The sequence below is a fragment of the Phacochoerus africanus genome, chromosome 15, assembly GCF_016906955.1.
Source record: "Phacochoerus africanus isolate WHEZ1 chromosome 15, ROS_Pafr_v1, whole genome shotgun sequence".
Lineage (NCBI taxonomy): Eukaryota > Metazoa > Chordata > Mammalia > Artiodactyla > Suidae > Phacochoerus > Phacochoerus africanus.
In genome coordinates this window covers 100,360,306-100,373,174 of record NC_062558.1, presented here as the reverse complement: position 1 = coordinate 100,373,174, position 12,869 = coordinate 100,360,306, and the positions used below count along the sequence as shown (strand labels likewise).

At 43.7% G+C, this 12,869-nt stretch overlaps 1 protein-coding gene across 2 annotated transcripts in view; it reads right to left on the bottom strand.

The window, feature by feature from the left end:
• The window catches only part of PAPSS2 (3'-phosphoadenosine 5'-phosphosulfate synthase 2), a 90,323-nt gene extending 78,525 nt beyond the window's left edge, over positions 1–11,798 (bottom strand). The window contains exon 1 of one of the 2 annotated variants that reach the window (XM_047762400.1): positions 11,421–11,798. In XM_047762400.1, the coding sequence (XP_047618356.1) occupies positions 11,421–11,447 (27 nt within the window). In that variant the 5' untranslated portion in view covers positions 11,448–11,798. The remainder of the gene's footprint in view (positions 1–11,420) is intronic. The other variant, XM_047762402.1, reaches the window with a different exon arrangement.
• Positions 11,799–12,869: the final 1,071 nt, after the last annotated feature.

Here is a 12,869-nt window from a genome sequence, read left to right as displayed (position 1 = left end):
TATTTCTAAGGACACTTATTCTTGAGTGTATGCATTTACCCACTAGAACACTGAAGCTTTGTATTATTAAGGTGAAATGTTGGGTTCGATTCCAAACACTACTATTCCTATAACTGGCTGCAGAGCCTCATCCAAACGAACATTTATTGCCTTTTAACAGCATCTGCTAAAGTCCACATATTCTAAAGATTATATACAACATTCCAAAAAGCCCCTGAAGAAAATCACTTTAAAAATGACCACATCATCTTTTCAGCTTCTTCACTGCATTAATCGGCATCCACAAGGACAATGTGTGGAGGTTGTGTGTGTGTGTGTGTGTGTGTGTGTGTGTGTGTGTGTCTTTTTAGGGCTGCACACCTGCAGTATATGGAAGTTCCCAGGCTAGGGAATTGGAGCTACAGCTACTGGCCTATACCACAGCCACAGCAACGCCAGTTCCAAGTCATATCTGCAACCTACACCACAGCTCATGGCAACGCCAGGTCCTTAACCCACTGAACGAGGACAGGGATCAAACCCGCATCCTCATGGATGCTAGTCCGGTTTGTTTCTGCTGTGCCACAATGGGAACTCCCACAAAGACAAACTTTGAATGTCTGTTTTAACAATCAGAATAATCTTCATTCTGACAGTTGTGGTATCCATGACATCTGTTACATTAATGGACAGAAAAAAAAGAATGATCGAAAACATAGCATTGGTACTTAGGAGGTAGTCAGTTTCAGCTCTGCCACTTACAGTTGTGCATCTTATAGCAAGTTATTTAACCTCCATGAGCCTTACTGTTCTCAACTATAAATTGGGGATAAGAACCTCAGCTACTTCATGGGTTACTGTAAGGAGAAGAAGAGATACTGGATGGAAAGTCCTTGAATAAGTGCTTGTTCCCTTCCCCTATTTAGGGAACCTAGTTGGATCAACAAGGTACCTTAATCAACATAATCAAGAATGAGTCTCAGAGTGTGATGTTTAAAAGGCTTATTAAGCCAGAGCCTCAACACTCAGAAGAAAATGGAAGAAACAAGTGTTTATGATAACCTGTATGTTTCCATTCACTGAAGTGGCTAATGTAGAGACTACACATCCTTTTGGCAGACTTTTATATCCAAGGTGTCTCACACCATGAAAACATGCATTTGGGGATTTATGTCACTGAGGCTATGGCCCAGGATTGCTGAAAAGTTAGACTTTCCCGACCTATAATGATAGAATGAGACATCTCCCCAAAATGTTTCTTTCAAACACCATAGGAAGTGCCATTTGCAATCTCACAATTTCCAGGCACCCCTCATTGGTCCCCAGTGAGTGCCAGCATCCTTAAGCCTTGACTTCCAGTTAGGTCAAGTTTTTATTTTGTGAAAAATACATGGGTGGCCTGGTTTCCTTTTATCATCTACAAATCATAGTTACAACTTGGCTCAAGTGTTAGCAGCTTTAGTGAAAACAAATTATTCTGTTCACTACTTGCTGAATAATGACATAGTGGTAAAGTGAAGTGATAAAAAAAAAAAACAACTATTACTCCTAATTGTTGAGTCTGGGCACAAAAAAATTTATTTTCCAATTATTCCCTTTATGTCACCATAAGGAAAGAAATGTGTGTGATGAAAAAAGTAACATGCATTAGCTAGTGTATGCCATTTATTCTTTTATTTTAAAATGCTGGAGAATGTCTCTAAATAGAATTCATTATTATTATCTTGAGATATTAGCAGTAGGCAGCTGCCAAAATATTTTACAAATGAAGCAGTAATATATTACCAGTTGCCTAAGCCAGCTGTGTTTGCTACTGGCCATGGTCTGATTCCCTCTATGAAATAAACAGCTTATTAACTACAGAGGCGCTAATAAGATTTTAGATTCTCCTATGGGTAACTCTCTTAAGAATTATTTCGGTTAAATGAGTTCCCTCCTGACTCTTTGTTCACAAACTTGCTCCAGGAGATGGTGAGGACTAAATGAGTTAATGCACAGGCAACCTCTGGAACAGTGCTTGCCACATCATAAGTGCTCAATGCAGATAATAAACAAGTCGCAACAGAGTAGGAATTTTCTAACAACGCATGCTCTAAAAATCAAAACTCTTGATAAATATGCAAATCCCACAGTCAGAATTTAAATACCTAGGTTTTATTAGATCTATTCTTAGTCATATGGCTGATTTAAACACAATGGATGAATGCAAAATTTTTGATTTCATTTTTTAGTAACTACCCAAAACATTGTTGCATTAGTGACACAATGGCCCAAGAGCTGTGCTTATTCAGGTAATTTAGGGGAAGACTCTATTGGGACTCAGCAATTTAGGTAGATTTGGTTGGCAGAACCACACAAGTATTGTAATCAACCTCACAGTACTTCAGGAACTTAGGAAACAATGGAAAGGAATGGATTTAGAGATAAAACTGGAAATTCTGAGAACTAAAAGAGCAGAGGCTTTAATGTATAACTGAACTTGCCCAACTTTTGCCTAATAGTTTTATCTGTATGGCACACCTATGCAATCATTGCTATCTTTTTTTCTTTTTTTGATAAAATGATTAAACTATTGAAGGCTTAAGGAAGAGTGAGGAGGTTGGGGAGTTGGTGGGGGTGGTATGGGTTGAATTTTCTCAAGAGAAACAGGCTGGCCCATATGGTAAAGTTACATTTTTCAAACACTGCTCTTTGGTCTGTATTTTTTATCTCCAGAATATGGAAACAAGATGCTAAATCTAAATCAAAGTGTAATCGTGACTCACTGATAACCAATTTGGGAAGTTTTTTGTTTTGTGGGTTTTTTTTTAATTTTTAAATTTTAATTTTTTTGTCCCTTTAGGGCTGCCCCCACGGCACAGTGAGGTTCCCCGGCTAGGGGTCTAATCAGAGCTGTAACTGCCAGCCTACACCATGGCCACAGCAACGCCAGATCTGAGCCTCGTCTGTGATCTATACCACAGCTCACGGCAACGCTGGATCCTTACCCCACTGAGCGAGGCCAGGGATCAAACCCGCAACCTCATGGTTCTTAGATTCGTTTCTGCAGCACCACAATGGGAACTCCCTGTGTGGTTTTTGTTTGTTTGCTTTTTAATTCATGGAAAACATTTCCGAGTAAGTAAAAGCGAAAACAAAACTATAGAAAATGGATAGGGCCTCTTTCAAAGGGCATGCAATAAAGAGAAAAGGGCTAGGACTGTAAGTGCGTGATCAGAGTGCCAGCTCAGTGGTGATATCATCAACCAGCTGGTGTGGAAGATGGTCGTGGGCCTTAGCAAAGCTCTTAAAATTGTGTATCAGCTTGAAGAGAAGCTCTTGATTTTCCTTCCTGGAGGAAAATGCTATGGCTCTTTAAAAAAAAAAAATACATTTGAATACATTTTAGAAGTAGGAACAGCCTGAATAAAAAGTAATTTAACATTTTAATTTAGGAGGAAAAAAAAAGGATTTTTTAAAAAATGTATGAAAAAAATCAGTTGGGAATTTTATTGCTTTTGGCCCAAAGCCACTGAAATACTGACTGTGCAGAAGCATGAAAGAATATAAAAGTTGTGGGTGGGTGTTGCAATTAGAAAAAGTAAATGCTATGTTTAGGATAGTTTAAAGACAGTGTTAGAGTAGATTAAAGACAGTATTTGGATTAAAAAAACTACAACAAATATAAGGCTTTGGTAGCTATAGCAAATTATGGCAAGCACAGGTCCTGGTTCGGTCATTCAATAAGTATTTACTAAGTGAATGGAGTGAACAAATATATAAGTAAGGATCTGACAGGAACTAAAAATGGAAAGGTTTTTAGAGTCCTTAAAGAAAAACAAAATAATATACAATGGGATCACCAGCAGAGGACCAAAAAGTCAATTCAGATTTTTTAATAGTAGGAAGTGTATATTAAAAAAAAATCATCACCAACCTCTTGAGTGGCTGACTTTGCTAGAAGTTGAAAAAGCAGGAATTATCCATAAGTAAATGATTGGGGAAGATAGAGATGAATGAGATAATGAGGATAAAATCCCAGACTTTACTGTAGGTGGTTGAAGTCTCTAAGCAAAGTCTGCAAATAATTTTTCAAGCCCACACCCAACATACATTAAAAAGAAAAAAAAAGTAATCGTAATATTAGACTGAACATCGATACTTGGTGGATAACATCCATATTTTTCATAATAAAACATATAAGATGTTAATTAGACATTTAAAGCAAATATTAACCTAGAATAGAAATTTAATAACTCATCATTTAATTCACTTATGTAATTACTTTAAAAAAAGCTTTATAATAGGTCACATTTTTTTGCCAACAATTAATACCTGCTGCTATACAGATTGAGTTTGTCACTCTTACGTTGCAGTCATGTTTTCGCAATACCGGTTATAGCAAAGTCAACCTCAGGAGTAAATGTGAAATGCAGAAAGAGTTGATAAGATTTTAAAGGAAGTCACACCAGCCAACTGATGGAACTCACTTTACACACCACGTGTTATCAGAGGCAAGTTAGGTTTCAAGTTTTAATACAATGGCTCTTTTGCAGACAGAAGAAAAATTTCTATCTTGTGTGCCAATGTATTCTAAATTGAAAAAAAATTATTTGATCAAAAGGCAGGAAAAAGGAACAAGAAGACCACATTTGTAACCAATCCAACATTAATGTTAATGAACCTTCCTGAAAAGCTCTATTTAATATTTATTAGAAGCAAAGGGAGCTCAGGTGCCAGGGTTAGTCTGAGAAAGAGAGTTCTATTCTGTGCCTGGTACTGAGCTTGGGGTGAGAGGAGTCAAACAGCTTTGGGGACTCTGAAAGCAGGGGGCACTGGGTGTGCTTCTGACCCTTGACAGGCCCCAGGGGAGAGGAGGCAGGGATGGACTCCAGAAGCCCCTAGAGTGCCTCAAAGTCCCAGCCTGGTCACAGCAGAGCAGGAGCACAGTTTCCACCCTCCTGGGAGGAGTGGAGAAATGTCATGGATCTGAGAGAGCATCACCAAGTTTTCCCCAGAGTTATGCTGGAGCAGCACAGTGACCTCAAGGAAGAAGCAAGGAGAGGTGCTGAAACTAAAGGGGCTTTCAGATAGGAATGAACTTGAACTGGACCAACACTAAGGATGAGACAGAACAAGGAGAGTCTCTAAGGATGCCTGGACAGGCAGAGGCCACAACAAGGTGAGCACCAGGGCCCCAGCTCCCCTCCCCCCCACCCTAGGCCCAAAGCTTAGCACTTTGCAGGGGAACAAAAATTTTAAATATTTCTGACTAGCCAGCTGATTTAAGTTTACTCGTTCTTAAAGTACTCCCTTTATAAGAATGTTATAGGTATAGTAAGAGAAAGGTATGATATGAAGTGTTAATGATACATAGCAATGGAGAAAAGTCAGAGATTTTTTTGTTTCCAACAATGATGGTCTAGGTTATACAGTCCAATCCTTCCATAAAAACAAATTTTAAAATGCAAGTTATAATATAATCTAATTAGAAACATCAGGAGTTCCCGTGGTGGCGCAGTGGTTAACGAATCTGACTAGGAACCATGAGGTTGCGGGTTCGATCCCTGCCCTTGCTCAGTGGGTTAACGATCCGGCGTTGCCGTGAGCTGTGGTGTAGGTTGCAGACGCGGCTCGGATCCTGTGTTGCTGTGGCTCTGGCGTAGGCCGGCGGCTACACCTCTGATTCGACCCCTAGCCTGGGAACCTCATATGCCGCGGGAGCGGCCCAAGAAATGGCAAAAAAAAATAAAAAATAAAAGAAACATCAAATAACTGACAAGACAGTAAGGAACTACCAGGCCAGAATCTCGGGAAAGCAGGAATCTAAGAGGTAAGCAAGCAGAGAGGCACGGTCTGTCCTCAGAGAGGCAGATTTGCATGGATTTTGACAGCCTCACAGGGGAGGTGAAAAGAAATCAAAGCCCAGACATTTCCAGGTGGGAAGAATAAAAAGGTCTTTGTCACACTAAGCTGTGGTTCTGAAGAGTCACCCACTAAAAATAAGAGTGAACCAGAATGAACCGACCTCCCACTCCAAGAGACTGCAAGGACAGTTGCCTTGACATTGAAAGTGTACATAAGAACTTGCATTCACAAGCTGATCCTTGTGTGCAAGACTGCAACTCAAATTCACATCACCTGGGTGGTCTAAAAAAAAACTTTAAGTGGTAAATTTAGGTTCAAGTGGTCCCAGGCTAGTAGTGCCGCCAGGCACCTGGAACAAACAAAAGCAAATCCTCTGGGTGGGGGGAAGGCCATTCATCCTAGGCCTCAAAGAACCCCTACAGGTAATTTTTCAGTGGTAATAACAAATATCCAGGCAAAAATCAGCAAGCACATGAGAACAGACAGATAAAAGGGGAGTGGGGAAAACCTATGAAGAATAAGGATTCTAAAAACAAATTCATCCTCTGATGAATTCTGTTGCCATTTATGCAACAAATATTTGTTGAGCATCTACTTCTTGCCAGGCTCTATGCAAGGTTGCTGAGTATACATGCCATTCCAGCTGTCATATGGGCAAATCACCCGGGGGACGAGAGGTTAGTTGAAATGCCAGTATATGTACATTTATTTCCTTTGTGGTGTGTGTGTGTGTGTGCTTTTTAGGGCCATACCCACGGCAATATGGACGTTCCCAGGCTAGGAGTCCAATCAGAATTGTAGCCGCACAGTCACAGCCATGTCAGATCCGAGCCACGTGTTCAACCTACACCATAGCTCATGGCAATGCCAAATCCTTAATCCACTGAGCGGGGTCAGGGATCAAAGCTGTGTCCTCATGGATGCTACTCAGATTCATTTCAGCTGAGCCATTACACGAACTCCATATGTTTATTTACTTTTAGTTTGTGTTTTCCAAAAATTTCCAAACACAAATACTAATGAGTGTCCATTACTATTTAGTGATAGATTTTGAAATAAACAGTAACCTCCTAGGACTGAAATTGACATCACTGATTCCTTTCTCATACTCTTATTCCCTAGAGCTTCTATGTTCTAGTTAAGCCTAATTATCCCCTAAGCAAACCACTGAGCCATGTGCATTGAGAGAAAAGCATTAAAAGACAAAGATAACTATCTCAGATATAAAATGCAGAGTTAACTATATTTATCTTTAATGGTAAAAGTCCAAAGAGATGATCATTGAATAACAGCATGAATTGGATAACATTAATTTTAAGGTAGATCTGGAAACAGTTGAAGGGTGGAGAGGAAGGGTGGAGAGAAGTTAGTCCAATATTTACTTACACACAGATTGCCTTTCTTGGCCAAGGTTGTTGGCAAAATCTTGCTGATTATTTGGGTTATTCTCATAAGTCCGAACTAATTATTGACCTTTGTCTTCTATTCAGCTTTTCGCAATTAGAATTCAAACCACTGCCTCTATACTTCTGTATTTGTTTGCTCTTATTAAGTATTCTGATGGTTGTCATTTACTGAACCTCTGGAATGCTCTGACCTGTGCTTTCCTCTCCTTTTTCGTCAAACCACGACAGTACAGAGCAATAAACATAAGATCAATAGTGACTGAATATGAGGCCTTACTCTGGCCCTGAAACTAAGCAAGACAATTTTTAGGCATTATTTACTCTTCATAGCAATTATAAGGGGTAAGTCATTACAGATGAGGAAATCTATGGACCAGACAGGTTATATCCTTAAACAGAGAAACATTGGAAGCAAGAGCTTCAGCTTCAAAGTTGGGCAAACTTGATTTTAAATCCTGACTTGCCCCTGGCATTTCCCCTCCCCTAGTGACGAGGCTCAGTTTTCCGGGGGCGAAGGCTGCTAGTGAGGATGAGATGAAATGAAGCACAACTAAGGGCCTGGCCTCTAGGAAATGCTTGTTTCTCCTTCCTTCCAATGGTTACTCATCTGAAAATTTATGTCTAGCCTTATGCAGCATCTTCAAATAGTTTTCAAAGTAGTTACTTGCCGGAAAATAATGTACAAAATTTTAAAAATAATAAAAATGTGGATAATCACTTACACTGACAGAGAGCTTTAACTTTTCAATACCCCTTTATTCTCTCCCAACCACTGGCTTGTTGGATCCTTTGGAAAATATTTTAATATCTCAGTGGACTGTTTTAGATTGGTTTTCTCCAACCAATAATATAATAACATTGTCTGTAGGCCTTGAAAAATGTTAACCCAGGAAATGATGCAAGAACCATGGAGGTCCGGTCGTGGCTCAATGGTAACAAACCCGACTAGTAACCATAAGGACTCGGGTTCAATCCCTGGCTTCATCCATCAGGTTAAGGATCCAGGGTTGTCGTGAGTTGTGGTGTAGGTCGAAGAGGAGGTTCGGATCCTGGGTTGCTGTGGCTGTGGTGTAGGCCAGTAGCTGCAGCTCTGATTCAACCCCTAGCCTGGGAACTTCCATATGCTGTGGGTGTGGCCCTAAAAAGACACACACACACACACACACACACACACACACACACACTCATGCACAGGACCAGGCGTTTGCCTTTCTCTCCAGTTCTCTGCCTGTGGTCTGCCTGCTTTCCTCTCCTAGGATCTGTGTGTGTGCCAAGAGGTGGCCAGGGTTGGAGGTAAATCAAGGATGAGAGGGTGGGCTGGGACACGTAGCTGTCTTTGGTTTCCATGGTAAGGATGCCTAACACAGGAGGAATGTGCTACCTTCCCTTATAAAAGAACATTTCTCTTCTTTTTTCTTTTCTCAAGCTGTAAGAAAATCATCCCACATTTTCATATTTAAACCACAACTACTTACTCTTCTTAGAGTAGCCTGAACTGAAAGGCTATATTCGTCCAGAGACTGTGGCCAAAAAAGTCCTGGGAAAGATATATTCACCTCAGTATACTGCCTGGCACACAGTAGGGGCTCAACAAATATTTGGAGTTACTGCAGTGACTGCCATGTGAACTGACAATCCTCTGCTGACAAGAGAGAAAATAATGTAAAGATTTCTGCAAGTCCCTGAAAAGATCAGCTGAACCTCACTTCCAGGATAGTTTCCTAGATCAGCAAGATTCACTTCTCAGGGGGAATTCCCATCATGGCTCAGTGGTTAACGAAACCCTCTAGTACCCATGAGGACATGGGTTTGATCCCTGGCCTCCCTCAGTGGGTTAAGGATCGGCATTGCTATGGCTGTGGCAGAGGCCAGCAGCTGCAGCTCCTATTGGACCCCTAGCCGGGGAACTTCCATGTGCCCTGGGTGCGGCCCTAAAATGACAAAAAAAAAAAAAAAAAATCCCCTTCTCAGGAGTTCCCATCATGGCGCATCAGAAACGAATCCAACTTGGAACCATGAGGTTGCGGGTTCGATCCCTGACCTCGCTCAGTGGGTTAAGGATCCAGTGTTGCTGTGAGCTGTGATGTAGGTCAAAGACATGGCTTGGATCTGATGTTGCTGTGGCTCTGTCGTGGGCCGGCAGCCCTAGCTCCGACTGGACCCCTAGTCTGGGAACCTCTATATGCTGCGGGTACAGCCCTAAAAAAAAAAAGATTCACTTCTCAAATAATTGATTAGTTCAGAGGTCACACATGGGGATAGATTTTGTTCTGACTTGCAAGGTTTCAAAACATATTTTTGAGTTAACATTTAAAGCTTGAGAGATTTTATATGCACTTAGAGCTGGCTTGCTTTACCCAATAGGATCTATCTGGCCCTTTGGGGAACTTGTGCTGGTGCCCTAGATTATAACTGTTGGCTAAACAAAAGTTCCAAGTCCTGCTGGCTGTTTCAGTTGTTAATTTAATCCTGTGCAGAACACACACACACCCCCAAACTAAAAAGAAAAAAAGAAGATCCCAAATGTGTAAATACAAAAACCAAACTCTGTGGCCCTCAAATTTCTCGCTCCCTCTGTCAGTGCAGTTGCCACAATCAGTGTGTAAAGCCCCTGTTCTTAAACCCTTCACTTCACCGGTTCTTTTTGAGATACACGAAGGGGAAAGACCACCTGCCCCTTCAATACTAGTGCTTGACAAAGCAACTTCATCAGAACTGGGAAGTAATTCTTGATGCAAGCAGGGAGGTAAGAATTCAAAATCCCACTGATATAAAAAGCTACTAAGTGTCACAGTAGTTTCTCACTCAGAAGATACCATTTAGAATTTTACAGAAATTAATAAAATTAAATAGGAATAAAACCCAAGTGATTTTCACTTAACTATATTTTAAAATATAATACTGAGCGTCTCCCCACTTTAAAATTACTCCTATAAAAGGCAAGTGGACCCCCACCATCCTCCCTTCTCAAATTGATGCTGCCTTTCTCCTGGCTGTTCCTGTGGGTCCAGTGTGGACTCCTGAAACCACAGGGCCCCCATCCTCTTTTCCATGCTGCTCACGCCCACACTTCTAGCTCCTGCCAGGCCCCTGGATTGCCCTTCTCCAACAGTTTTATTTTCATCTCTCCCTCTGCCTGTCACAAATAAACCTCGAAGGTATTTCAGTAATAAGTATTACATTATAATTGTGATAAACATTGATTGACCACCTACTATGTGCTAAGTACAAGTCGAACTGTTTGAGAGAGGTCAGCCCATTTAGTGACCACTATAATCATCTGAGGCTTGCAGTGTGGTAGTTAAAGATGAGTGTTCAGCAGTCAGACTCCCGGCTGGGATATAAACAAGGCTTGTGGACCACCCTGGTGTGACCCAGATGCTGTCTACAAGGCTCCTTCCACTTAAGAGTCTATGGTCACTGCTGCCATCTTTAAAGATGCAAAATTATAGGAGCCCCTATCGCTAAGTGGGAAAGGAACTTTTCAATAATTCCTCTATTTCCCATTAAGGCGATGCCCAGATTAATGATGGATAAAACTAAGCCTCCTCAAAACATTCCCCTCATATCACTCCACCAAGCTGAGGAGAGCCCCCACCCATGACTGAACTTGAGATGCCACCGGATCCCAACAGGGAGCTGAATTAAGCTAGTACCCTGCCAGTGTAGAAATGCAATTTCCTCCCTTTCGTCTAGAGAGTTGTGTTTCCTCTATGAAAGTCTGTCATTGATGTCCACCCCAAGGAAGTTCCATGGACCAAATCCTAATGACTATCGCTGACGTGTGCCCAGCGACCTGGCAGGACAGGAGTTCGGTCAGCCTACCACCCGCTGGACACGCGCGGAGCTGGAAAAGGCGGGTCTGAAAAAGCTCTTAGGGGAAGAAAGGAAATTTCCTCTCTGGTCCTCTCTCTTGATGGGGACCCACGTTGCCAGCTCCGGAGGTCTATCCTGGCCGTGACGACCCCAAGAGGCGCAGGGCGGAGAGGGAGTGCCCGGCGAGGGCTCCCCCGGGAATCCCAGCCTCTCCTCGCCCTCCTGCTTCCCTCCTCCTCCTCCCGGCGCCCCAGCCTCTGCGCCCTGGCTGCTCGCCTCCTCCCGGAGAGGATGGGATCCAAGCGTCCCCGGGGTCGGGGGTCGGCGCCGGCGCTCGGAGGGGAGGAGGAAGGCAGGCGACTCGAAGCCTACCGTCTTCTGTTTCTTGACCTCGGACATGCTGGCTGGCTGCGGCGGTGCCCGGCGCGCTGGAACTCGGAGCCAGCTCCTGGGAGCGTAGACGCTAGGACACTCGGTGGCGGCGGCAGCGGTGTAGGCAGCAGCTGCTGCCGGACTCCCGGGAAGGAGGTATAAAAAGGCTCCACAGACACGTCGCACTTCCCTTGACCGGCCCCCTCCTCCTACTCCTCCTCCCGCCGCGTTCCTCTCCGCCCCGTCTGCTCCGCCAGCAGCGCCCGGCCCAGGGGACCCGGCCGCCGCCTGGGCGGGGTCCCGGGCCCGGCCCCCAACTCGCGGGAGCGGATCCGCCAGCCCGTGTCAGAGACTGGACTTTACAGCCGAGAGGGACGGGGCGACACGCCCCGCGCTCAGCTGGAGGTCAAGTTCGCCCTCCCCCTTCCCACTCCCGGCGGCTGCCAGAGCGTCCCCCACCTCCCACCCTACCCCCACGCATCTCCAAGGAGGGTTTCCTTCCTCTGCGACCTGCCTGAATCCGCCTGGTTTGTCGGCAAGGTCCTCAGTGGGCACCGATGCCCAGCTTGTTTTCATCTGCCGTAATAACAGCAGCAGATAACATTTTTGGTTCTCACTCTGCTCTCCACTGACCTCTGCCTTAAGCCTTCTGTGCCCGCGCTACAGGCATTGAGTCTTACTTTCTCCCAGGAAGTGGTTGAGGCTTTCAGACTTCCTCAGGGTCATGTTCCAAGAGAGGGGACTAAAACCCAGGCTGTCAGCCTCCTTCTACCCCCGCGTCATCATCTATGACAACGATGAAATGGTGAGGCGCAGCTGTGGGACTAAGGGGTTCACATGCATTCATTCCTTTGGAACTCACAGTATTTTCTTCATGTTGCAAATGGGCCAGCTGAGGCACTGCTCCTACTCACAAAGTTGAGTAAGCAAGGCCAGCCTCGGAAATGGGCAGTGGTAGCCCAGGGACTTATTTTAGTCCAGCCCCCAAAGCATTCCCTTAGGACAGCTGTGTGTTTGGCAGCCCGGATGGGCCCTGAGGAGAAAAAGTAAGAGGCTCAAATTGATAAGGCTTATGGCCTATACCTTAGGGCTCCAAGTTAAGGGCAACTCTCTTAACTCAAATGTCTGGGAGAAGCAGAAGTTCAGAAGGAGAAGCTATGGTTAGTGACAAGTACCTTGAGAGCAGTCATAAGGCCTCACACCCGCCTCTGTACCTTAACTCTTTGCACAATGTCACAAACAGATCAATAGACAGTAAAGGGCAAAAGAACCAAGAAGAATGCCCAAAGGCCACAGTGCCCATTACAACTTTGCTCTTCCTTCTGTGAAAAGACTGGAGAAGTGTTATCTTAAGGAGACAGGGGTTGGAACTTCTCTTTCACACCTAATTTTATTTTTGGAAGACTGCCAGCTTTCAGACAGACACTGAAGATCTAAGTATTCATTCAT